We start from the raw sequence: 27,907 nt of genomic DNA, 5'->3' as shown, positions 1-27,907 counted from the left end.
TATTAAATCTTTACCTAGTGGATTAATGGAAAGAAATAGATCCAAAGCATTTTTCGCAGGCATTTCAGGAAAGTTAGGAATTAAAGGAGCAATAAAGTGTCAGATTTGGAGATATCTGAAAAAGTGAGCGTTAGGCAGGTTGAACTTAACAGAGAGCTGCTGAAAAGAAGTGAAGTGATTATCAATGAAAAGATCTTCAAAATGTCTAATGCCCTTCCTATACCAAACATGGAATGCTGAATCGTACGTAGTAGGTAAAAAAAGGTGATTATGTGCGACAGGGCTAGAAACGGAAAACCCCTGGAAACCATAGCATTTCCTAAACTGAGCCCATATACGCAAAGTGTGTCTAACAAGAGGATTAGCTATTGATCTGGGCAGACTGCTAGGGAGTGCAGAGCCAAGAAGTGCAGATATAGATAATTCTTTAGTGGAGCTCAACTCCATTGCCACCCAGTTAGGGCACTCGGGTTGGCCGTGGAAGAAAGACCAGAAGGTAGCACAACGTATATTAGCTGCCCAATAATATAAGTGAAAGTTAGGTAAAGCCATGCCACCCTCTTTTTTAGATTTTTGGAGGTGGATTTTATTAATTCTAGAGCGCTTATTCTGCCACAGATATGACAAAATAATAGAGTCTAAGGAATCAAAAAAGATTTAGGAATAAAAATTGGGATAGATTGAAATAAGTATAAAAATTTGGGGAGAACATACATTTTAACAACATTAATACGACCTACCAAAGACATAGATAGAGGTGACCATTGTACCAGACTCTGTTTTATAGCATATGAAAGATTGACAAAGTTTTCACGAAAGAGATCTTTAAACTTCCTTGTGACTGTAATTCCAAGATAAGTAAATTGATTATGGACTACTTTAAAAGGGAGATCACGAAATATTAGTTCTTGTGCTTCTTTATTAATTGGGAAAAGTTCACTCTTATGTAAATTAAGTTTATAGCCAGAGATCTGGCTAAACTGGTCAAGAAGTGAAAACATTAGAGGTAAGGATGTAGACGGATTTGAGAGAAAGAGTAATAAGTCATCAGCATAGAGAGAAACTTTATGCTCAACACCCCCTCTCCAAATCCCGGTCAATTCAGGACAGTTTCAAAATGCTATCGCCAGAGGTTCTATAGCCAAATCAAAGAGAAAGGGACTTAAGGGACATCCCTGATGGGTGCCACGTTTGAGATTAAATACTTGGGATTTCTGAAAATTAGTTAAAACAGAAGCAGTAGGACACAGGTACAGCAATTGGATCCAAGAGATGAAACTTTGGCCGAGGTCAAATTTTTCTAAGACTGCAAAAAGGTAGTTCCACTCTATACGATCAAATGCTTTCTCCGCATCGAGGGAGATAACACATTCAGGAGTCTCAGTTGGAGCTGAGTATAAAATATTAAATAGATGCCGAATGTTAAAAAAAGGGAGACGGTTTTTAATAAAGCCTGTTTGGTCATCAGAGATAATGGAGGGAATAACGGTTTCTAATCTATGAGCCAACACTTTAGCTAAGATCTTTACATCAACATTGAGCAGAGAGATCGGCCTGTACGAGGAACACTCTGTTGGGTCTTTGCCCTTTTTTAAAAGAAGAATAATAGATGCCTCATTGAAAGAGGGTGGCAATTTGTCGTAATTAAACGAGTCAGATAATACTGAAAGTAACTGAGGAGAAAGAAGTGAAGAGAATGATTTATAAAATTCTACAGGGAACCCATCAGGTCCAGGAGATTTCCCTGAGGACAGTGCAGAAATTGCAAAAGATATTTCTTCTGATGATATAGGCGTTCTATCCTACTTTTAGTTTGTGCTGTACAATTTACCACATCTGCCATGAAAGTGACAAACTTTTATTTATCAACAGAGAATCCTTTGTTATACAGTCATACTCTTTACACATTGTCTTTAAATTATCTGCATTCTGGATATTAATACGTAGGTCCCATTGACACTGTCTTCGGTACTTTCTGCAGAGCCCCCGGATGTAATATGCCCATTTCCACCCGAACATGTTGCACTTCCACAGCTTTCTTATATACAGGGTATCCTGTGTAAGCAGAGATGTATTCTCCCCCACAGTTGCTACAATTTAGCCTAATACAATTGTTCACCACCAAATCTACCACACCATTTTTTATCCCTACACACAGCTGCTATATGACCAAACTTCTCAGAGGGGGTAACACATAGACTTGAACCATATAATCCATATCACCAAAATTAACCCCATCTGGCAACTTTTTCCCATTAAGTTTAATTAACACAAATAAACTATCTGTTCTAATACCACCACGGAACACTTTTAAATGTTTAGTGTCCACAGCTTTTCCCTTGACTAAATTAATTTAACTTGGTCCATGGTTACATCCAGAGGGACTCCAGAGATTACTCCCCAAAGCTACTATCATTAAATATAATTTCTAGATATCACTTTCATTCTTCCCAGAGCTTTTAAACCACCCCCCAAAGCTTTCTCACATTGCTTACTATCTTCACAAAATACTAAGAGTGCTCCATCTCTTAAAGATTTTGCACTCTCAATATCTTCTAATGCTTTTTTCAAATCCTTAGTTAATCTAATTGGATTGATATCTGAAACAGGTACGCATTCACAACTCAACAAAACTGTAAACTCTTCCTTCCTTCCTTTTATTAAATCTTATCTACTGCCTTCATCACTGGATGATTAGCCACTATAATCTGCAATCAGCCACTTATTTTTCCATTTCCTAGAAACTTGCCATTTGCTTTCCTCCATACAACTCCAGTCAGCCAATACCATCTCCTGTTCACTACCTCCATCTTCTCCATTGCTTCCTGTGATCTCTACCTCCTGCCTGAGAGTGAACTCCCAGCAGCAGGTTCAGTCCTTTCCCTATCAGCTTAACTAGCTCTGTAGATGACTTGCAGGCTCATAGAACCTCCCAGTCTCACAGCTTCCCCCGCCCCAAGGCTTCTTCAGGCCAGCTCTCGCATCAGTTCTCTGGTCGCCTTCTCCTCCTAATCAAAGGCTTCAAAGAAACTCATCAGTTTAAGTAAGACAAGTCAATAAATTGATTAGGACTAAGTGCATTTAACAATTTGTTTAATTTGATTAACTGATTGGCCCGGCTTGAACAATAATTTGTATTTAATAGCTTCAGTGAATAAAATCATCAAAGTTGCACTGCAGAGTGGCTATGAAAAGAAATAGAGGCCTGGCCAATAAAAAGAGTTAGGAGAGATGGTTGAGAATTGTTCAGTGCTTCTGATGGATTAAGGAAAAATGTATTATGACTGAAGAAGTTTGAGAAAAGGATTTCAGAAGGAGCTGATTGTAAGCCCTGACAGAAGTGGTGGGTTAAATAGAAAACAGAATAGAAAGAAACTAAGTCTGTGTTTAGAAAAGAGATTTTGAACCTGAAGGAGATTGAAGAGTGAGAGAGTGGTATATAAATAAGGAAAAGAAGTGTGTTAGGACTTGTCCTTGGAATTGTCTAGACACAGGGGTTGTGAACCTGTGGTGCACGTGCCAAGATGGCTTGCACAAAAGTTTTGTTGGCATACAGCATGTAGTGCTGCTGCCCCTCGATTCTTTAAACCCCATTCATAAAAAGATGCATAAAGATTATCTTTACTGCCAAATGAAGCAGTGAATGAATGTGAGTCATTGTTTTCAGTGTTGTACTTGGCCATATCTAATTATAGGTAGATACTTTATTGATCCCAAAGGAAATTACAGTGTCACAGTAGCATTATAGGAGTAGACTTACTGTTGAAACTAGGGCTATGTGCATTACTCTCAAAACAACCAAATACAAGCTGGATAAAATACTTGTTGTGCAGTGACAAAAGTCACACTGAAAGCTTATTAACTTCACATTCACATTTCTTATATATGATGTACAATAACAGTACTATTTAGAAATTGTTATTTTACAATTGCCTTTTTAAAAGATAAGTAGTAATTTTTAAACAGGTTTTCTGAAATGCTTCTTTTATTTCGCTCTGTGTCTATTATACTTTTATTAATAGTAAAACAGTGATTACCCATAAATAAGCAACAGGACTCATCCTTTATCCTTGAAGTCCATAATTATTGTTACTAATTCATTAATCAATGAAAATCTTTATTCAAAATTACCATGGCATGTGAGAGAATTTTTTTTAGAAGATTATCACCAATTTGGGGACATGCTGCCAAAATGGTTTGTCCATGTAGGTGCAACTGCACTATATTGTTTAAATTCTAAAAGGAAATGCCATAAAATGATTTTTCACTGCAGGCATGAGTAATAGAGTAGCCAGGGTAGGTCAGGATGTGGAGCCACACGAGATGATAGATGCTAGAATCTGATGTAAAAATACAAACTGTTGGAGGAACTCAGTGGATCAGGCAGCATCCTTGGAGGAAAATGAACAGTCAACAAGAACTTCATTTGAACTGAAAGATGGAGGGGAGTTATTCAGTATAAAGAGTGAGAGGGAAGAGATGGAGGAAGAGTTGGCAAGTGATAGGTGGATCCAGATGAGGTGTGGTTGCTTTCTCTATGTCAGTGAGACCAAGGGCAGACGAGGTTACTACTTTACTGAGCAACTGTACTCCATCCATGATCTTCTAGAGGACCTAGTTGCCAGCCAGTTTAATTCCGCACCCCATTCCCACCCCGGTATATCTGTCTTCGGCTTTCTCCACTGCCAGGATAAGACTAAATGCAAAATAGAAGAAAACACCTCATATTCCACCTTGGAAAATGGTGTGAACATTGAATTCTCTGATTTCACAGGGTGTCAAGAAATGCTCTTGGAAGTATCTAGAAAATTCTGCCCCGTGTAAGCCTTTGCTGCAAAGTAATTCCCAGTTAATATTGGGGAAGTATCCTGTTGCTTTTATGTATTTCCATTTTATGTTCCTTTATCTCCCGTTGGCTATTAGGAGGCCTGTAATTCAAGTTCTAGTTTATTGTCATTCAGCCATACATATGTATATATCTGAACAAAACAGTGTTCCTCTTGGTTCAAGGTACAAAACACAGTATGTGTGTGTGTGTGCGTGTGTGTGTATATATTTATCAATATAGCACATAAAATAATATTAACACGGTACTATATTGTACACTGGATGGTAGCAGGGTGTTCAGAAGTGTCACAGCCTGGGGGAAGAAATTGTTGCTTAGCTTAACAATCCTCCTGCCTGATAGTGGGAAGTCATAGAGGTTGTGGAAGAGCTGGGAGGGGTCCTTGACAATGCTGAGGGCTCTGTGAATGCAGCGCTTCTGGTATATGTTCTGGTTTGGGGTGAGGGGAGAGAGACCCCAAAGATTCTCTCAGCAATCCTCACAATCCATTGTAGTTACTTAATGTTACTTTCTTTAACAAAATACAAAAATTTCTTTGTAACATTTAATTTTTTGGAAAATGAATGTTTGGAAATTTAAAGTTTGCTTTTTTTTTACTGACACAGTGATGCAGAAGACAAACAATAAACATCTAAAACAAAATTTAGATAAAAAGTCTAGGGTGCCTAAGACTTTTGCACGGAAATGAATATTCTACGCCTCTGTTGACATCTTCCAGAACTGAGTACATATTATTAACCATTTTGTCAACCTGCTCTGCCGCTTTCATTGACTTGTATATCACTTGTATCCCTTCCCCCCTCACCTTTTTTAGAACAGTATCCTTTATTCTACGTTGCCTCTCCTTATTCCTACCAAAGTGCATTACCTTGTATTTCTCCACATTCAGCTTAATGTGGCATGTATTCGCCATTTCATCAAGCAGTTTATAGCTGCTTCAGTTCATCATTATCCTTTTTGAGGTTTACAACTCTGCCACCTGTTATCTTCATAAATTCAGAGTTTGTGGCTAGTTTTTCCAAGACCAGTTTCTCAATATAATAACCTAATACTCACTCCATAGGAATACTATTTGCCTTTCCCTATTCTGAATCTCCACTAATAATTACTAGTTAGATTGCTCATGCATTTTATTAGAGAGATGATTAGGATTATTTGTAAATATACATGTTCTGCAGGACGATAAAAGTAACTTTGAGAATAGTCAGGCTTTAGTTAGTTTCAGAAAAACACATGTAACACTCGGTTTGCCTAGTGGCATGATCTCGGGGGGTGATAACCCCCTGCCTGGCTAAACTTTAGAACTCTTGTTTGGGTGGATGCTGCGCGATGTGTATCCTGCATCAAATCAGTACCCCGAAATAACAAGCAGTACACAATATGCATTTAATGATTAAGATTTTATAACTCTTACTTTGACTATGGGGTTAGTAGAGAAACAAAATATAAAATAGAAGGTGCCAATAATCTTATTAAACAGTCCGTGCACAATTCGTTGGAGCTCACAGTTTCCCCTTTGCTGATTTTCCTTCGATCATCATCGACCTCCAGACTCCCACCCAGAGCTCAGAGGGTCGGGCAGCCCACCGACTCCTCAAGTCACGTCTCCTCTCTTCATTCCCTTCACCCCTTCTGGCCAAAAGCCCGCGAAAACCAACAGCTTTCAGAAACACGAGAAAGAATAACATCCCTCCCATTGGATAAAGTCCCGTTATCACTAGTCATAACCCAAACATTGCAGCTACAGAGAAACCATTACATCAGCAGTTAACATTACAGCGAAACCATTAGAGTACCCTTAGCAGCTAACAGAACAGACAAGCCATTACACACATAATATTCAAATATCTGGAAACATAAATGCAGAAAATCCAGCTATTTAAATATCTTTATGTGGGGACTCCTACAAGGGTCAAAGAAAATTTCAAGCTGGATTAAGTTAATACAATTCAGTAACAGGATCGGCCTTGCCATTTGAACATCTTTGTTCAAAGACAATATATGCAGTAACATATGTGGCACAGAATCAACATTGCCGATGGGAAGGGTAAAACAATATGAAATTGAAGACGACAGTAAACTGGAAGGGTGCTTCTTGAAAATCAAACTCGTAGATGGCAGATCAGTAAAGTTGGTAAAAATGTAAATGTTTGCCAGTGATAATTACAAGAGATTTTGTATATGCTGGTAATCTAGAGCAACACACAAAAAATGCTGGAGGAACTCAGCAAGTCAGGCAATATCTATGGAGGGGAATAAAGAGTTAACGTTTTGGCCTGAGACCTGTCATCAGGACTAGAATGGAAACAGCAAAAGTCTGATGAAGAAGTGGGGATGGAAAGGAAGACAAGCTGGTAGATGGTAGTTGAGACCAGGTCAGAAAGCAGGAGGAAGGTGGGTGGATGAGGGGAGGGGTGCGGATGAAGTCAGAAGCTAAGAGGTGATAGGTGGAAAAGACAAAGAGCTGAAGAGGAAGGAATTTAATAGGAGGGGTAACCAGAAAAAAGAGAGGTGGACAGAGAGGGGAGAAATTACCAGAAGAAATCAATGTTCATGTGTTCAGGTTGGAGGCTACACAGATGGAATTCCTCCAGCTTCAGTTTGGTGGTAGAGGAGGCCATGGACAGACATGTCAAAATGGGACTGGGAAATTAAATTGAAATGGGTAGCCACCTGGCTCTCATGGATTCCCATTGCGGTTGTTACTCCATTAGATGATTTCATATCTGAGGAGGTTTTTACTGCTTTAATGAAGTTGTCAAGAGCAGACACTGAGAAACAAGCCCAATTTAGAAAGATTTATGACCATAGCTCTTTTGTTGTGACAGATCTGCCGGTTTTAAAAATTACAAATCAGCCAAGAGGTGATGTCTTTTGTACCTCAGAATCTTTTTACTGTGTGAAATTAAATCCGTTGAAGTAAATTTAATTGATTTAAGTATTTTATAGAAGGAAACAATGGGACTATATGCTAAAATAAAGTTGTTGTTAGTTTCTTCAAAAGGACAATTTGAAATAGAAACTGGCTGCAAAACCACAGTTTTAGCATAGAATTTGTATGACTGACAATGTAGAGTTCTGGCCTTGAGCAGCTTTTATTGCTACAGGAACATTCATGGATTCCCAAGACTCTGGCTCCCAACTGCTCCAACATTCTGTTCAGATGAATGTGCCACTGCCACAGATCCCACAACATCACGATGCCACTGAATCATGGGAAAACCTAGAAGAGGCAAGTAATTGTGTCATAAATTTAGGTCAACAATGAGAAATTATTGGTACTGGGATACAAGTAAAATTACTGGACTAGTAATTCAGTTTCGATCTCACTACAGGTTGTTTTTTTTTGTGAAAGTCCAGATTATGTTATTTTCCCAAACTGCGAGATTGTTGTTAAAATTCAAGAGAAAATCTAACATTCATAACCAGTCTGGCTAATATGTGACTCCATATCCACAGCAATGTGTTAATTTTAAATGGACTAGCAATTCATTCAGTTGTATCCGAACTGCTGGAAGAAAGTAAAATTAGCCTCATCATCCAGCATTGACCAGTGCCCAGAAATTAAACACAGAGATTATCAAAGCTGTATCTTAGTAGAATCACCACTAGCTGAGTCCCACTGCGGTTGCAGGAACTAGTGAGTGAAGATAGTGTCAGCGAACGATGCTACCACAGGTGATACTCTCCAGATGGACTACAAAACTGTATCTTTCACTTTTCTAACGTCTTTTTCTTTTAAATGTGGTACCATTGAAGCCTGTGATCTAGTTTAATGGTGTGTTTTTTGGTCGATTGAGCAATCTGGTGCTTTGCTGTCTCCGAGAAGGTTCTGTCTACCGGCCTCCCACTCACTGCTGCTGGGAGAAGGTGTCTGGTGTGTGACTCTCTCTCTCTCTCTCTCCCTCCCTCCCTTGGTGCTGTCAGAGGATGGTACCAAAGTTTTATGTCTGTGGTTTGTGGATTGGACTAATGAACACAAAGCTGAACTGAATATGGACTTTTAATTCTGTGTTTTATGTTCTTGGTTTTTGCTCGTTCTTTCTTGTTGCCATTTGCATGATTTGTTTTTTTTGGCGTGGCGGGGGTTTGATGTTCTTGTTGCTGTTTGCACGATTTGTTCTTTTTTGTATGATTGGAGAATTGATGCTTTTCTTCAAATGGGTTCCATGGTTTTCTTTGTTTCTGTGAAGAAGTATTTCAGGTTTGTATACTGCATATGTACTTTGATAATAAATATACTTCGAATCCTTTGAGTGAACCAACATGGGGAATAAGCATACTAGACTTTATCCTTACCATAATAAGTAGGTATAAAATAACGCAGAACTCCTCAAGGATTCCCTCCACTATGTTGAAAGGCACTATCAGAGTGCTACATGTAAGGCTCAATCTAGAGCTAGCAACAGAGACTGGCCACTTGTGAGGTTTAGTGAGGTAGAACTGGGTATTAAGGAGTAAACATGTCAATGGTTGTAGCCAAATCTCGCACAAAGGAAGATTATTGTGGTTGTTAGAGACAAATTGTCTCATCTCAAGGACATTATGGCAAAAGTCCTTCAGGGCAGTGTCAACTGTCTCCAACTTCTTCATTGAGGGTGGCAGTGGGCACAAGCTTCAATTCCTTTCGCATCTCTTCAGCATATGAGGTATACCGTGCAACAAGACCTGGGTACCAGTCAGCCGTGGGTTGATAAGTGTCAAGAAGTGCACCATCACAGAAGCAAGTTATCAGTTAATTTGATTCACTCCATTTGATATTGAGTTGCAAGTTAGAGCAATGGATTGAGGAAAGAAAGTGGAACCTTATGATATTCTATTCTACGTGTCATAGTACAGCTAAACATGGCAATATATCTAATAATAAGGAAGATTACCCACCTTTGTCTTTTTCACAAAGTGCAGGACAAATCCTGACTGTCTAATGATCAGTCTACTCTCTCAGGCATCAGGGAAGCAACAGAAGATATTGTCAACAGTGCCATCAAGTGGCAATTATTCTCTAAAAATCTGTTCACTGGTACCACGTTTGAGATTTATCAGAACTCGGCTCCAGTCCTTATCATAGCCTTGGCCCAAGAGCTGAATTTCAAAAGTGAGGTGACTGTGATTGCCATTGACATCACAGGACCCTGGTAAAACTCTGCAAAAAGGAGAACCTGCTTCAGTGGTTGAAGCTATACCTTGCGCCAAGGAGTATGGTGATGCTTATTGAAGGTCAATCATCCAAACCCCAAGGCATCAATCCAAGAATTCTTCAGGGCAGTCATCTTCAGTTGCTTCATCAATGATCTTCCTTTCAACTTAAGGTCAGATGTTCAGCAAAGATTGTGCAATCTCCCATTTCCATTTTCAGTTCTTCAGTAAAGGAAGGATTGCATGACTGCATCCGCAAAATTATTCGGGCATGAACCAATAAGTACAGAAATAGCATTTATACTCACAAGTACTGTGAAATAACTATCTCCAACAGGATACAGTGTGATCACCTATTACAGTCAGAATGGTCCAACATTGAATCAGGCCCTTCAGTCCACTATGTCCATACCTGCCAACAGTAATTTCAATTGTTCACGTTAGGTCCTTATTTTTCTATATCTTTATATAAGTGTATGTTTAATTGCTTCTTAAGCACAGTACTTGTATCTGATTCCAGCGCCTCCTCTGGTAACATGTTCTTGATATCAACTACTTACTGTATAAATAAACATTATCCCCTTAAAGCTCTTTCCTCTTGCATTAAAGCCCTTCCTATACCAGCTATTTACCTTTCTTAATTAGGGCCTTAATATCTCTTGAAAACCAAGGTTCCCTAAACCAGTTATCCTTGCCTTTTATAATGACAGGAACATACAAACACTATACTCTCAAAATTTCACATTTGAAGGCAACCTTACCTTTGGTAATTCACTTACCAAATACACCTTTGCCAAAAGACAACCTATTCCAATCCACGCTTTGCCAGATCCTTTGTGATACCATCAAATTTAGCTTTTCTCCAACTTAGAATCTCAACACGAGGTCCAGACCTATCCTTCTCCATAATTATCTTGAAACAAATGGTATTATGAACTCTGGATTCAAATTGTTCCCCTATACAAGCCTCAATTGCCTGCCCTGTCTCATTCCCCAATTGGAGATCTAGTATCGCGCTGTCTCTAGTTGAGACCTCTATGTACTGATTAAGGAAACTTCACTGAATTGTATAAGCATCTTATCAGATTACCCCTCATCCTCCTTTGCTCCTGACCTAATCTCTCCTCTCAATCATCCAGTCTCTTCTTATAACTATCCAATCATTCAATCTTTCCTTCTAGCTCAAGCCCTCCAGTCTATCTTTTGATTATTGTACTGTGTGCTACACTGACGAAGGCAAGCATAACATTTGCTTTCTTCTTTACCTTTCTATCTATTGTGTTTCTTTCACAGAACTTTGTACTTATACCCCTAGGCCTTGCTGTTCAGGCACTCTCAAAATTTTGTCATTCACTCTGTATGTTCTGGCCTGGTTTAACTTTACAAAATGCATCACTATACTTGCCTGTGTTAAATTCCATTTGCCATTCCTTGGCCCACTTTCCCAGTTGACCTAAATCCTTTTATAATTTTAAATAACCCTCCTCACTGTCCAACACAGCACCCATTTTAGTGTCATCTGCAAAATTACTAATCACACTATGTTCCCATTCCAAACCACTGTCACAAATAACCAAAACAGAGGATGCAGTGCTGATCCCTGTGGTACACCATTGGCCGCAGGCCTCCAATTAGATAAACAACCCTTCACTACAGTCTTCTGACCAGAACTACACACAGTGCTCCATGTGCAGTCTATTACTTTGTGAAATTGCAGTCATTGACAATTACTTGAACTACCATAAGTGAGCCATCTGTAAGCAACATTCCTGATGCATTGACCAGAACACAACTGGAGCAGATACAAAATTATACATATTGAGAGCTGGTCAGAAGCAGGGTGTTCGCCAGTAAGTGACTCACCTCCTGACACCCAAACACTTTTCAGTCACTTAAAAAGCACCGTAGCACCTTCCATTTGTCCAGAATGAGTGCTGCTCCATGAATTAAGTTGCTTAATCCTTTCCAGGGTAAAGTGACTTGCTGGATTTGGATCCCACTCCACCTCCTTGAACACTTGTTACCTCTACCACTGGTGTACCATGGCTGCAATGTGTACAATCTACAAAGGTGCTATATGACTACTTAACTAAGTTAGTCTGGCCTTTTATCATCCAAACGGACAAAAGCACCAGGTAAATGGGAAGAACACTATCTACCAGTTCTGTTTCACTGACCATCTTTACTTAGTAGTGTTATTTCTCCATTGTCACTTGATTGAAAACTTGGAAGTTCCTCGACAGCAGCATTGCAGGAGTACACCCACTAAAAGGATTGCAGCTGAAAGTGGCTCATCATCCACCTCAAGGGTCAACAGAGATGGTCAGAAATGTTGGTTTTCAAGTTCCACATTCCACAAAATGAAGTTACCGGTATTTAAAAAGTCATTAAAAGATTTTTTGCATTACAGATTTGACATATTGGCTTGTATATGCTCTATATTTAATTTCCAGTTCAAAAATATCAACAGTACAAGATATAGATATTGTTCTGATAAATTAAAATGGAGTTTTCCCATTGTTCTTAAGAATTATCCATGCTAATACTCTTTGGCATTCATAGCTAACTGATTTTCTCAGGAGTTTGAGCAATTTGTAATGTTAATTTATATAATTATTTTGCAGAACTTAATTGATCTTAGTAACTTGGTAATTGAATTTTCCCAGCAGATTCATGTAAGTAATTATGTTCTAATTATTTGGTTTGTGGGAATAGAGGAAAATATTTATTTATTTAAGACCTTCCATACACTTTATAGCTGTGGTGAATTTTGTAAATTAAAACATTGTTTTGACACGAACAGCAACGCACTGTAGCTACACATAACATGCACCATCTAATAGAGAAAATTGCTAGAATTCCCTTTTATTTGGAACACTATGCCTCTTAATTGGGGCAGGAGACTGTTGCTAAACAGGTTTGAACTAGCTTCAATTGTGCACACTTGTGTGTACGCTTGTTCAAAAAGCAGTTATTTTGTCACTTATAGTTGGTAAGAAATTAGCAGCAAGACAAGTCCGAACTATTTTGCTCACTGTGGTTTCAAGCATTCAGGTTTGCAGACACCAGAAATGGTTGGAACTAAAAAGAAACAATTTTACTACTTCAACAAGTTAGTGAAGAATTTGTAGGTATCAATAATCATCTTGAATGTTACAATGAAAATGAAGATTGGGGATGAAAAATCAAAAGCATTTTAAGAACACAGTCCATTATCTGCTCTAGGCATTTTCGCTGATTTTGTTCATTTAGTCAAAATAACACAGCAGGTAAAGTGAATGAATTTCTCTATTGATAACTACTAGGAACTAATAATTTTATAATACAATAGTATTAGTAATGTTATAATTTGTTTTATTTCATTTAAATACATAATTTGTTACTCAGTTTTTTAGATAGATAGATAGATAGATACTTTATTCATCCCCATGGGGAAATTCAACTTTTTTCCAATGTCCCATACACTTGTAGCAAAACTAATTACATACAATACTTAACTCAGTAAAGAATATGATATGCATCTAAATCACTATCTCAAAAAGCATTAATAATAGCTTTTAAAAAGTTCTTAAGTCCTGGCGGTAGAATTGTAAAGCCTAATGGCATTGGGGAGTATTGACCTCTTCATCCTGTCTGAGGAGCATTGCATCGATAGTAACCTGTCGCTGAAACTGCTTCTCTGTCTCTGGATGGTGCTATGTAGAGGATGTTCAGAGTTATCCATAATTGACCGTAGCCTACTCAGCGCCCTTCGCTCAGCTACCGATGTTAAACTCTCCAGTACTTTGCCCACGACAGAGCCCGCCTTCCTTACCAGCTTATTAAGACGTGAGGCGTCCCTCTTCTTAATGCTTCCTCCCCAACACGCCACCACAAAGAAGAGGGCGCTCTCCACAACTGACCTATAGAACATCTTCAGCATCTCACTACAGACATTGAATGACGCCAACCTTCTTAGGAAGTACAGTCCACTCTGTGCCTTCCTGCACAAGGCATCTGTGTTGGCAGTCCAGTCTAGCTTCTCGTCTAACTGTACTCCCAGATTTAATACCTTTAATTATTTCAATGAAGCTTCAGATATTGGGATTGCTGCTTAATTGGGCCAAAACGTACTGGTCCTGATGTGCCCGAATTTACTGGAGTCCACTGTATTTCTAAATAATAAAATAATAGTATTATTTCTAAGAAAACCAATATCTTTTTTCCCCATTTTATTATAAAAACCTAGAGTTTGCTTTATTATAATAATCTCAAAGCTACCAGCAGGGGCTTAAACCACCAATAAATCTTTCTCATTATACACTTGAATTCTAGTGGTGGCAGTGTACAGTAACAAGTTTGAACCACCATTTGTAAATATTTACAATGCTAAATCTAAGCTTCACCAGAAATTGAACTCATTTTGCAAAAAAATGACTAGTTGAAATTTGCTGCTTTTACCTCCAGCTTGAAATGCAGCAGGGAGCCTGGACTTCAACCTCCTTGCCTTCTTAAGGGCAGAGCTGTCTGTGTATGCATTTGTGTGATCTTGTGAATTAGTGAGAAATACAGCTACTGTAGTAATAGCAAAAGTCCTGAATGTTACTAGCCAAATAAGTCTTCGTGAATGGATTTAAATAGTGTAGATCTGTAATGATTTGAAAATAGTGGATTATGGTTAATTGGGACCAGTATATTTGGCCCAATTAAGCGGCTGTCCAATTAGTCAAAATTTGATGGAAATAGTTAAAAAGGTATAAAAGGCAAAGTAACAAATACAAAACAAATTAGAATACTATCAATACTACTGTAGCATTTAAAACTCTATATTAGTTCCAAATACTTAACAAGGGAGGAATTCATTTCATCAAGTTCTTTTGACTGTAAATGAACAAAATCAGCATAGGTACCTAGTGCAGATAATGGACTGCATCCTCCAAATCCTCACTGTAACATTGAAGATGTTACCTTCAAAGTAGAAACTACTAAGAATTTGATAGCTTCAAATCCTTAGATTCTAATTTGAGGTAGTGAAATTGAAGTGAAAATGAAAGTTGTTTTTGAATATAAGCACACATAACTGACTGTTTAAAAAAAATAGTTCACTCTAAGCACAACGTTGTCTCAAACAGCCACGCAAGTGCACGCTATTAATGCTAAGTTAAAAACTGTTGGGCAAAAGTCTATCCCAATTAAACAAAGGGAATCCCAGTCATTTTCTCAATTGATTTTTGTTCTTCGAGTTCTCCCAAATAAGCAGCTGCCACAATTAACTAGAATCCACTGTATATTTGTTGATAAGAATTTAAACATGTAGCAAATTGTGTTAACCATCTATCATGGCAGTCCGTAGAGGAGGTGCTATGAAGAAATTGTAGACGTATTGACTAGAGATAAGAGAGTCAGCAGACTCTGACTATAGGAATTATAATTGTGTGTATTGGTTGACTGCTGCTTCCCAGCTGGAAAGCTAGTGTAATTCTTTTGAATCCAGACCCAACAGGAGAAGATTGACAGCATTGAAGACCATGTCAGTACTGCTGCTGAGAATGTTGAAGAGGGAACCAAGAACTTAGCCAAGGTAGGGATCTAGTCCTGCTGTGTAATCAATGGCACAGTGCCTACCAGCAATACACTAAATTAACCCAGCTGATTGATCTGGGCTCTCTAATGTTGAGGGAAATAGCAATTAAGAAAATAAAGGAGAAGTGACACACTGCTTGTCAAAAAAAATCAATCTGTATTGTGATGGTCTCATGCAGTGAAACCAACTAGCATTGCTCTGTACATAGTAATCATCCATAGAACAGCTGCACTAAAGAAAGACTTACACTGATGGGTGGGACCGGCTCTTAAGACAGAGGGGAAAAAAAAAATCACAGTAACTGAATCTAGTTTGTGTCTTTGTTAAAACTGTTTTTCATTGATTTTTCAGGCCGCTAAATATAAACTTGCACTGTTGCCTGTGGCAGGTGCTGTCATTGGTGGTGTGATTGGAGGGCCCATTGGTCTCCTGGCAGGCTTCAAAGTGGCAGGGGCTGCAGCTGCAGTCGGAGGAGGAATACTAGGCTTCACAGGAGGGAGAATGTTACTGAAGAAAAAGCAGCAGAAGATAGATCAGGAACTTGCACTTTCTACCAGCTGTGCAAATCTGAAGACTCAAGCTGAAAAAAAAGCCAGCTGAATGGAGAAGCTAGCTAAAGTGGCCTTGCAGAAAAAAATTACTGAGAAAATTATTTTTTTTTAAAACAAGACTTGCCAGCTGTCAATATTATCCAACAGACAATCTTACTGAAAATGAAAGATCAGCATAATCAAAGATCAGCTGCTTTGAACTTTATTAATGTTCAATGATTAAATGTCATTTTGTATATTTTTAAGTGCATTCATAAAATATTTACTAATTGGAATGAAAATTGTATGATTATTGCTTGAACAAAATCTCTCAACCCATCATGGTAGGCCACTTACTTTATTTTTCCCCTCAGTCTAGAGATGAGCACATTTTCTCAGTAATGGATACACACAGTAATACCTCAAGCCACTCCCACATACATAGCAAATTGTACATGAGCACTTGCCCTTCATTTAAAGAAAATTGCAATCAGCAAAATGTGGAAACAGAACCCAAAGATGATTCCCTGTTGAATGGGACACTAAAATATGTAGCGAAGTTACTCCTGGCAAGTCCACACTGACAAATACAGGATATGGCCTTTTATTAGAAAAAGTTAGGATCTCCAACTGATCAGTGTTTTGTGGCATTTGGACATTCAACAGTTTTATTAAAACCTACAACAGATAATGACAGTACATCAACATATTCACAAGCCAGAGAAGCAGAGGAAAACAAAAACCCACAATTGTCATCCATTTGTTTTCAGTTTTATCCAAAATAAAAACTGTACACACAGACTTATGAAAATATAGGCTTAGAATTTTTGCCTCATTAGGCAAAGCTCTGATTTCTGGTCTTGTACAGTTCCTTCATAGATTTATAATTCATCTCTCTCTCTCTTGAGAATGGTATATCTGTGTTCACTTGGAGCCAATTTCTGGAATGAGCTTTCTGGAGGGTTGCTTGCAACTTCTTCACTGGGCTGTAGTAGGTTAGAATGAGAACAAAGGTGTACATATGAATAGAGACGTTCTTTGTAGAAGAGTCCAACATGTTAAAACTATCTTTAACCTAAGTTAGTGAACATTTAAAAACATCTAATCAAGAATTGCCAGAACTGTTAAACAAAGGAGGTAATGATCTCCTGGCAAGATTCACAGATATGTATTTGTTTGACAAATTACTTATTGAAATTAACTGATTAAGTTGTTCAATAAGGGGCTGATTAAATTAAAAGAACTGCAGTTACGTGTGGCTGAACCGATTATCGATGATATATATATATCATATATCAAGCAAAACATTAAATGGCTGACTAGTCTATTCATGTTATAATTGCTACTAAGAAACTTGTTCAGGAAAAAAAAGTACAGTCCTAAATTTTGACAAGAATCAAAATTAGGAAGGTAAAAAGTTATTGAGCTCGGAGGACTTGGTTTTACAGGAAGTGCAGACCAACCACAGAAATCACTTCCAAAGGCCACACAATTAAGTTCTGATTTACATAACTGGATACAGATTTTAATTTCACATTAAAATGCAAAAATGATTAGTATTTTTTATTTAAAAACTATTTCCTCAATGATTTTTCAAGCTTTTTAAAATCAGCCCTGGAAACAGTTTCTGGTCATCCAAATAATTAAATGAAAAAGTTTGGTTTCTGGTCATCCCCAATGATCAAATATTGACTGTTCTACAACTAAAGTAATCATGTGCTACTGATTTTTTTGTTTAATAACTCATTGCTTTCTCCAAATTACTTTGTCACATTTATCCATTACTAAATAATTATACAGCTGAATGAGATTGGATTAACTTTTCAAAGAAATCTGTTCCACGTGGAAGAAGTTGTCACTTCTTTCAATTTCCATGAAACTTTAAAACTTAAAGCAGAAAAGCAGATTATTTTAAGTTGTTGTTCAGCAGTTTGTAGTTAAGAAAACATCTCTATATTCAACTTTATTAGAGGTAAATCAATGCAACAAAACCACACAATTTCTGCATAGAATGGTCCAGTTCTCCCCCCCCCCCCCAAGAAATATAACCTATCTCTTCCTGCATTTCTTTCACTTGAAATTGATTTAAGGTAACCAAACATTATTCAAACAATTTTAAAGCTTTAAAAATGAATAAATATTCCACAAGTGCACCAGAATCTGCAAGCTGCATCTTAATTGTTTTGTCACACATACGAAAGGAGGTAACCTCAGCATCATTTTCCCTGAGAGGTGCAGGGTCATCACTTAAAAAGGGGAAAATTACATGCTTTAAAGCTTGTCCACTCTCTGCTGCCATGTCCCCTAAGGCTCCCAATATCTTTATAGCTGCTATACAGTGTTTCATAAGTGTTTGAGTGATAAGAAGAATTTATAATTAAAAAATTGCAGTTGAAAACCCACATGGTGAGAATAGGGCACCTAATGATGTCTATACTATGTTTGGTATCAATTAAAACAATGGAAATGTTAAAATCACAGCCTATTAATCTTTAAAAAGTTAATGAAATACTTAAATAAACATAATTTGCCTATAAACATGGTATCTTTTGACAGGGAATCAATAAAATACATGGTAGATGTTAAGTTAATGCTTCTATCTTTAATAGTGAAAGATAGCCAAATACATTTAATTCCAATGTAGATTGTGGAATTTAGAACGTAAATCTTTTGGATACTTACATTTTTAGGGGGCTTTCTAAAAGTTTTGCCAGTTTTGATTTCAGTCATATCTTTCCCACACTACGAACAAATGAGTAAACTTGAGGGTGTAGGGCAGTTTGAAGAGACATATTCTGATATGGCCCATGAGTAAATTGTTGGGTAATCATAACCCTGTAAGTCTGTGTTGGCCTCTGTGTATGTAGAATGTTAAACTTCTGCATAGGAAATTGTCTGAAAAAGGACTTCATAACTGCCAAACCAGTTAGTAAACCAGGGAATTATGTAGATTGGTGTAATACATTTTGGTAAGAAAAAAAATGGGAGTGCTTAAATCTCAGCCACAGCAGATTCAGTGTAATTCAGCAATTGCATGATTTAAATTTGCAACATTTTTAAATGAAGTATTTGGAATTCACCCCATGATCATGTTAGCAACAGGTCTAACTCCTGTTGGGCATCAATTACTTTATCTTACCAGCTGAGACTGAACATTACCTGTCCAGGAGCTACATCGGTGGGGTCAGGACCATGGTGGAATTCCCTGTGTAACTTGCCAGAATGCAGGTCCAATACAAACTGCTTCAGTGCACCTGGTGTACTGAAATTAAAAATAAAGGCAGTCAAATACCTGGGCTATGTACAGAATATGAAAAGGGAAATAAAAACAGGCTATTTAAAAAGTCAATTCTTATTGATTCTGTTTGTTGGGAAGCTCTTAATTAAAAGGGAGATACGAGATAGAAGAGTTCGTTCCCCATGCTAGATGCTGGAATTTTGGGATTCTTTCCTTCCAAGAACACTACAGCAATGACACCCTATTGATGGTCCACAGTAATTCCCACCTGCAGCAGCTTTTCTGTATAGCAGCCAAAAAGCCTACGTAATAGACTTTACAAACACCACTCAGATAGTTGATACTGACAGAAAACTTTAAAAACGTCCCTTAGTTTGGAATAATTGCATTCATGCCACAGATCAACACTGAATGGAAAGCAATTTAAATTTCATCTTAGATCATCTGTCGTCATCTACTGCAAAGGTTCTAAAAAAAATGCAGTAATTTTATCTACAAAATGCCAAATTTGCTGTGATCATAGGAACTACTGTTAATTGGTCTGCAAAATTCTGAAGGATACACTGGGCCTCCTAATAGCTACTAATACTAATTTATGGATGATCTAATTAACTCAATGGTACAGATACTGCTTTAAAAAATATGAATCTAAGTTATTTTTGTAGGCACATCCTCAACTTGGCATAAAGTATGGTTGTATATCACAGGCATTCTCATTAACCTTGCAAATGATGGAATGCTACCAATGCATAATAAATAATTAAAAATAAAATGCTTGCATACAATATTCAAATCCAAGTAACATACGGGTTGTTACAAATTGCTAATATTTCTGGTCAATTATTGTCTGAATAAGGAAAAGTTAGAAAGATGGAGAAAAAAGTGAAGTAGAACAAGGTTGGGAGAGCTGGAGAGATCAATTAACAAGTGTCTGACATCAATGAACGAAGGTGATAAAAGTTTGTATAAATGATATATGTGGAGGAGATGAAGTAACTGATGCTAGAACATAGTCAAGTAGCATCTCTGGAAGGAGAAACAATTAATATTTCAGGTTAATGATCTTTCATTTCAACTTTTCTCTCCAAAGATGCTGCTTGACTAGCTGAATATTTTCACCGTTTTTTAAAATATGACTTCAACATCTGTAATGAAAATAGTGTAAATACTCCAAGTCCTGTGGAAAGAGAAATAATTAACAATCCATTAGAATAATCTTCCATCAGAGCAAGAAGAGTTCAAAAACATTCACATTTTATGCTGCAAAGAGGGAAAGAGATGTAGAATAAAAATGCTGATAAGTTATAGACCAAAAAAATGGATGATACATTGATTGCTGTTGGTTGAGAGTGGTGAATGCTTGTTAACAGCAGCTAATCTGGAAGAAGTTTTAAAATGGAGGGCCAGAGGACAAAAGAAAAAAAATGCTGGAACTAATAAATACTAATGTAATAGTTGTTGGAAATTTCAAATAAAAGAATGCTGGAAAAGCAAGTCAAGCAGGATGCTGGAAGAGAAACATTTAAATTTTGTAGGTTGATAATTGTTTTACATCAGACCTAATCCAAACTAGAAAGTCTAGTTATTTGAAATTGTGGAACTCAAGTGTTCAGTCTTGAGGGCTGCCGTGGTCTAGAGAAAAGATGAGATACCATTCTCAAGATTACATTAGGGTTCAATGGAACTGTGAACACAGACAAGAATGCAAGTGGGGTGGCTAATTAAAGAGAAAGGCAGCTGGAAACCTAGTTACTCTTGCCAAAAGAATGGCGGTGTTCCAAAAAAAAACCCAGAGTTTGATACAGTATGACAGAGGGTTATGTTCCTAGAAAATGGAAGAGATTTTCCATAACTCAAAGCCAAGTCATCTGAGAGTTGAAACAGGTGTGATTACTCTGCCTCCCCCACACACAAATTTCATGAGCATTTCTGGGATATTCTACATCCAAGAATTTTGGTAGTGGTCAGTGATTTGTGAATTTTATAGGAGGTATTTTATTACCCAAACTACTTTTCAAACATGTCAGCTGTACACAGTAAACTGTTCTATGACAACTGAATCCAGGAACTTTATCTTGGAAATCGTACTTGGATTTCAGGAGGGAGGTAAAGGTAGATGCATCTCTTGAGGATGCCCTGGGGAGTGATTTTGGTAGAAGAGGAAGTAGGAATTGGAGGGAATGGCTTGTTCAGAACACTGAAAGTGGAGGCAAGTTGAATCTTGGGGCAGCTTCTCAATGAAGATGCTGGAAGCTAGTGTGACAAATGTCACATTGAAAATGTCTAGAAAAGCTAGAACATTTCCTCCAGGTAGATGAGCTGCCATGCCAAATCCTTTTCCAGATCAGGATTCCATTTATTCTCTCCACCTCTCACCCCTTCTGTGATTTAAAACATGTTTAATAGGTTTTCTCAGTTTAGATGAAAAATCACATGAAATTGTCTTTAATATTCTCCATGGTGTCTAAATTTCCAAGTAATTCTAGCAATGTTTTACTTCAAAGTTCCTTTTCAAGTGAAGATGGATTTGTAGTGACAAGTCTAAAACCAATCTTCAAAACAAAAGGCAAAGGAAGAATTAGTAAAATCTCTTTAGCAGTCAATAGATAGAAATTGGGAGTAGAAAGCTTGATTAATCTTCCTCTGTCTAATCAGGGAATATTCCAGTTGCAATCATGTAGCAGTACACTGAAGGCTACATATTGAATTCTGGTTAATTGGGACAGATGCTTATTTGGGACAACTCTTAAAGGACAGACATTAATTGAGAAAATAGCTGGGATTCCCTTTGCTTATTTGGGACAGTATGCAACTTAATTGTGACAGGAGACTGATGCCAAACAGTTTTTAAACTAGCTTCAGTCACATGCACTTTTTTGACCATTAAACACTACACTGTGCTTTCAACAGAGTTTTTAAACAGCATTGTTGTGTGTGCTTGTGTAATATTATCCATTTGGGCTGATGAACGACAATTCAAAAAAAGTGATTTTCTTTTACAAATTTTGTTTTTTATTTTGACTTTGAAAGATTATGACACAAATTCATGAGTGCCATTCTATCATGACTAAGTTATTATCCCTCTCAACCCCATTATCCTGCATTCTTCCCATAACCTTTGATGCCCTGTTTAACCAAGAACCTATCAAATTCTGCCTTAAATATACCCAATGACTTGGCCTGCACAGCTGCCTGTGGCTGTGAATACCAGATTCACCACCCTCTGGCAAAAGTTAGTTGTCCTCATCTATGTTCTAAATGGACGTCCCACAATTTTGAGGCTGTGCCCTCTGATCCTAGACTCCCCACTATAGGAAACATCCTCTCTATATAGGCATTTTGATATTCTTTAGATTTCAATGAGATTCCACCCCTCCCATTTCATTCTTCTAAATTCCATTAAATACAGGCCCAGAGCCAAACACTTTCATTCTCATGAACCTCCTCTGGACCCTCTTCAATGCTAGCACATCTCATCTTGGATAAGGGTTCCAAAACTGCTCACAATACTCCATGTGAGGTCTGTCCAATGCCTTATAAAGGATCAGCATTACATCCTTTCAAAATGAATGCTAATATTGTATTTGCCTTCCTTGCCACAAACTCAACCTCCCGGTTAACCTTTAAGGAATCCTGCATGAGGACTCCCAAATCCCTTTGCACCAATGAGTTTTGAATTTTCTTCCCACTTCGAAAATAGTCCATGCCTTTATTCCTTCTGCCAAAGTGCACAACCACACACTTCTCTACATAATATTCCATCCGACACACATTTGCCCATTCCCCAATCTGTCTCAAGTCCTTTTGCAGACTCCTTGCTCCCTCAACACTATCAACCCTCCACTTATCTTTGTATCATATGCAAACTTGGCCACAAAGCTATCAATTCCTTCATCCAAATCATTGACATATAATGTGGAAAGAAGCTGTCCCAACACCAAACCCTGCAGCACACCATTAGTTACCAACAGCCAACCAGAAAAGATCCTCTTTATTCTCACTCTGCCTCCTGCCAGTCAGCCAATCTTCTATCCATGCTACTACCTTTCCCGTAGTACCACGGGCTCTTATCTTGTTAAGGAGCCTCACCTTGCCAAAGGCCTTCTGTAATCAAAACCAACATCCCCGACTCTCCTTTGTCTATTTTACCTGATACTTCCTCAAAGAATTCCAACAAGTTTGTCAGGCAAGATTTCTCCTTTAGAAAACCTTGCTGAGTTTGGTCTACTTTATCTTGGGCCCCCAAGTACCTTGAAACCTCATCAATAATAGGCTCCAATATCTTGCCAAACAGGCTAACTGGCCTATAAATTCCTTTCTTCTGCCTCTTTCCTTCCCTAAAGTGTGGAGTGGCATTTGCAATTTTCTATTCCTCAGGAATCAATCCAGAATCTAATGATTCTTGAAAGCTCATTAATAATATCTCCACAACTTCTTCAGCTACCTCCTTCAGAACCCTATGTTATCTACACTAGGTAACTGCACTGATTTTGTTAATTTACAGTCAATCAATAGTACACGGCAGCATTCATTGGAACAATTTCTTTGTTGATAACCACTAGGAACTAATGCAGTTTTATAGTACTGTAGTAGTACTACTTGTTAGTGTCTCAATTTCATTTTAGTGTCTGTATTTCACTTAATCACAAATTGTTATTCAGTTGAACAGCAGTTTCTTCTTTATACCTTTTTAACTATTTTCACAAAACTTCAGCTAACTAAGGTAGCCGCTCAACTCCACCAAAATGTACTGGTCCCAATTAACTGGAATTGACAATACTTCATTTAATCAAGACTAAGTGGGACATGAATTTTGATCAAAGCTCTCTCAAATATCTACGCATCATGATATCCTTGACGAACAATTCATGAACACTCATTTTTGTTCTACAAAAAAAAATTTGAGCAAGTTCTACTTGAAATTCTTAAATTAACAAATATTAAATTGAATTGCAACAACTTCTAGTTAGTTCAAGTTCAAATTTTTAATTCAAAAATGTAGCCTTTTAATATTCAATAGGTTTCAGTAAGATTCCACCCCTCCCATTTCATTCTTCTAAATTCCGTTAAATACAGGCCCAGAGCCAAACACCCCTCATATGTCACCCCTTTCATTCCTGGGATAATTCTCATGAACCTCCTCTGGACCCTCTTCAATGCTAGCACATCTCATCTTGGATAAGGGTTCCAAAACTGCTCACAATACTCCATTCTGTTCAAAGCCTTATAAAGGCTCAGTATTACATCCTCTCAAAATGAATGCTAATTTTGTATTTGCCTTCCTTACCACAAACTCATCCTGCCGGTCTACCTTTAAGGACTCCTGCATGAGGACTCCCAAATCCCTTTCACCAATGTTTTGAATTTTGAATGTAGCAGTTAATTTCTTTTCCAATGAGGCAGTCATTCTTAACTTTGAACCATAGAACATTACAGCACAGAAACAGGCCTATTGGCCCTTCTTGGGTGTGCTGAACCATTTTTCTGCCTGGTCCCACTGACCTGCACCTGGCCCATATCCCTCCATACACCTCTCATCCATGTACCAGCCCAAGTTTTTCTTAAATGTTAAAAGTGAGCCCACATTTACCACTTCATCTGGCAATTTGGACAGTAATGTAAGTGTACAAAGATTATTTATCTTGTAATTAAACTATTTTCATTGGTTTAGTAAATATAATCAATATCTCTAAATAATGACATAAATCTTATTCCTACAGAAATTCTAATGACAGGGTTCAAAGTGGAAATATGGAAATTATTTTCAGTACCATAATGGCAAAACAAAGATTGTGAAATAAAATATTTCAATACAGCAATAATAATTGAGACTTGAGAAATACCATTGAACATTTTTCTTCGTTTTCAAAATATAAACTTCTACAAGGAATAGTTATACTTACTCTATGTCTTTAAAGTCTGGAAAGACATACATATGCCTAAAACTGTCAATAGCAATAACTGGACAGTCTTCTGGAGTCTTGTGTATATGTAGGAGAGGATGACGAAACTTGTCACAGTCAGCGTGCAGGAAGTTTATTGTACCTAAATGATTTAATCATGGGTTAGCAACATGGAAGTTCTTTGGCTGAATCAAGTTAGTGAATGAAGTGCATTTACATACACTTGACAGCTTTTCAAACATTCCTATAAAAGCTTTAGTACTGTACTCAAAGCTTTTAATGACAACACTTAGCCTGGCCACTGTTTCATTTATATAATATTTGATAGACTACCTTTAAATGTGAAAGAATACATACAGATTATTGATTGCTATGTTTGATTATTTTCCCCATTATGTGTGTAGGGAGACGAGATAAAGATGCACTAAACATATGGCCAGTACAGTATTATACTATTCAGGATCAAGTTTAAACACTGGGTTGAACCAGCAATTATTGTCAAAATAACATTTAACTTCTTCTGCTTATAAGTATGTTTTCAAAAATTAAAGAAGACAACACATAATAACTGTTATTGGCTGGGCTATACAACTTGGTTTAGATAATGGATTGATTAAAAGTTATAGATATTTTACTACTCTGGAAATCCCTTAAAGAGTTGTCAATATTGGTTTTCATTTTTTGTGGAACATTATACTAATATTTTATCAGTCTTGAAGACCTTTTGATACATTTTTTTAAATTTTCCATTGAGAATATTTTAATGTTAACACTTTCTTCAAAGTGACTGAAGGTTTGAAATAGCAAGAGAAAATCTATTACCATGATAATTGAACTACAGTTTCAGTCAGCTTCAATTGAGTCTGAACAATGTAAAACTTCAATAGTTAAACAAAATTGATAACACTTTTTACAAACTTATAATGCATTACTGTGCTTACCCTCTAAATATATTAATGACATACATGATCTTTGTACAACTTAAGTAAATGATTCAGCACTTGTGAAAAAGCCATTGAAATTGTTTACATCTCAACTATTCCCATCCACGTTAACCAGGCAGAGCTATATAATCAGTCCCAAACACCTTACAATGTATAACATGTTTCTGAGGAAACCTATGTGAGGTAGAAAAATCTGTCCAGTTGAAACACAGTGACCCTGTAGGTTACAGTATCTCAGTCTTCATTCACATTCATTTTTTAAACATAAAGGGTTTTTAATCTTAAACCAAACCATACTCCAAATATTAAATACATTGGCTGTGAATTGCTACTTAAGACAGCCAGCCACTCTCGACTTCCCTAGATGTCAAAAATTCACAAGGCCATTTCTAAATATTGGAAATATTCAAATATACAGATTAGAAAAAATAACTGCAGAGGATTTTCTTTAAGGATGTACTATTGGCTCAAGTACTTCAAGATAAAAGTTATTGAAATGCACACAATGTTTTTGATAAAATATTCTGTTGATAAAATGTACTTTGCCTACATAAAAACACATGAAGAGCTTGTGAATGTTTGCACAAAGTGAAATAATCTAATTACCAGTCTCGATTGCTTTTTCTTTCACTTAATCTTTTGGTCCAGACTTTTAAAGTTAGTCACCGTGCTGGATTAGGAACCCCTTGTCCTCCCTCCACAACTTAATTTCACATTTCCCGTCCCAGGTTTTTGCAATCATAGACCACTTCTCAGGATGCTTTCCATATTCTAATACTTGAAAACAGACAGTAAGATGAAGGATCAGCTATTGTTTTATGAAACAGAAGACAAAGCACAATAGTCTATTGCTGCAGTTTTACTTCCTCTAGTTTATTCCCATGAAACTGGTGAACAGTGGATCCCTCAGTAAGGAGTTAAGTATTATGGGGAGTGGGCAAGGAAGTGGTGTTGAGGCCAAGATCAGATCCAGTCATGACTCCACTAATGGCAGCGCAGGCTCAGAACCTACTCTTGCTCTTTACATCAGCCAAAATTTTTTACAATTCTGTCAAGCACAATGCTCTTCTTCACCAAAAGATCATCACCTTCAACTTTCCGAACCCACCTTCAACTTTTTCCTTTTGAAAATCCTACTCATCTCTCAATACTGAGAAAGTTTATATTAAAGTAACAAAGCAACATGGTTTAAAAAAGAGCTATTTGCTGCCCTTCACTTTTTAACTTGACTGTAGCTGCACCACACAACTTTCTTTCCATACCTCTCCACAGCAACTTCCTCACTGCCTCCATGCCTACATAATCATAATCAGAGAACACTCTGCAATAGCTCTTCTTGCCGGTCTTGCACCATTACCAGTGTTCCCAAGGATCCAACCTTGACCCTTATTTCTTATCTAATTTCAATTCCCTGGCAAAATTATATGGAAAAGTAGAATCAATTTCTACTTGAATGTTGTTTAGATATCATCTCCCTGCATTGGGAAGGCCAAAGTCTGAGTTTGATCTCTGCCGCTCAATTCTCTAGCCATGGTAATCCAATTTTCTTCTCACTGTAGCCCAAGGCTGAATTGGACTACTTGCATATAATCGATTGACAAGGTATTTCTGTTTGGGCTCCCTAATTCGATACCAGTTTCAGATCTAGAGGTCCAGTACTCGAGATCTTTCTCACAAGAAGTCTTGCTTATCCATGATCTCATATACTTAAGCTAGTAATATCATCAAATTAAGCAATGCCTCAATT

At 37.4% G+C, this 27,907-nt stretch overlaps 2 protein-coding genes across 3 annotated transcripts in view; one reads left to right on the top strand and one right to left on the bottom strand.

Annotated features, from left to right (window-relative positions):
• stx17 (syntaxin 17) overlaps nucleotides 1-16,377 on the top strand; it is a 110,081-nt gene extending 93,704 nt beyond the window's left edge. The window contains exons 5-8 of the mRNA XM_073054279.1: nucleotides 7,954-8,078; nucleotides 12,607-12,657; nucleotides 15,456-15,542; nucleotides 15,897-16,377. Of these exons, the coding sequence (XP_072910380.1) occupies nucleotides 7,954-8,078; nucleotides 12,607-12,657; nucleotides 15,456-15,542; nucleotides 15,897-16,145 (512 nt within the window). The 3' untranslated portion in view covers nucleotides 16,146-16,377. The remainder of the gene's footprint in view (nucleotides 1-7,953; nucleotides 8,079-12,606; nucleotides 12,658-15,455; nucleotides 15,543-15,896) is intronic.
• A 40-nt stretch (nucleotides 16,378-16,417) lies between these two features.
• erp44 (endoplasmic reticulum protein 44) overlaps nucleotides 16,418-27,907 on the bottom strand; it is a 78,607-nt gene continuing 67,117 nt past the window's right edge. For both annotated transcript variants that reach the window (XM_073054276.1, XM_073054277.1), the window contains exons 10-12: nucleotides 25,217-25,358; nucleotides 19,235-19,337; nucleotides 16,418-17,061 (exon numbers count right to left, since the gene is read on the bottom strand). In XM_073054276.1, coding sequence (XP_072910377.1) covers nucleotides 16,957-17,061; nucleotides 19,235-19,337; nucleotides 25,217-25,358 — 350 coding nt within the window. In that variant the 3' untranslated portion in view covers nucleotides 16,418-16,956. The remainder of the gene's footprint in view (nucleotides 17,062-19,234; nucleotides 19,338-25,216; nucleotides 25,359-27,907) is intronic.

The sequence above is a fragment of the Hemitrygon akajei genome, chromosome 8 (genome assembly GCF_048418815.1).
Source record: "Hemitrygon akajei chromosome 8, sHemAka1.3, whole genome shotgun sequence".
Taxonomy (NCBI): Eukaryota; Metazoa; Chordata; class Chondrichthyes; order Myliobatiformes; family Dasyatidae; genus Hemitrygon; species Hemitrygon akajei.
The sequence above is the reverse complement of the archived record's forward strand: the minus strand, read 5'-3'. Positions and strand labels throughout refer to the sequence as shown.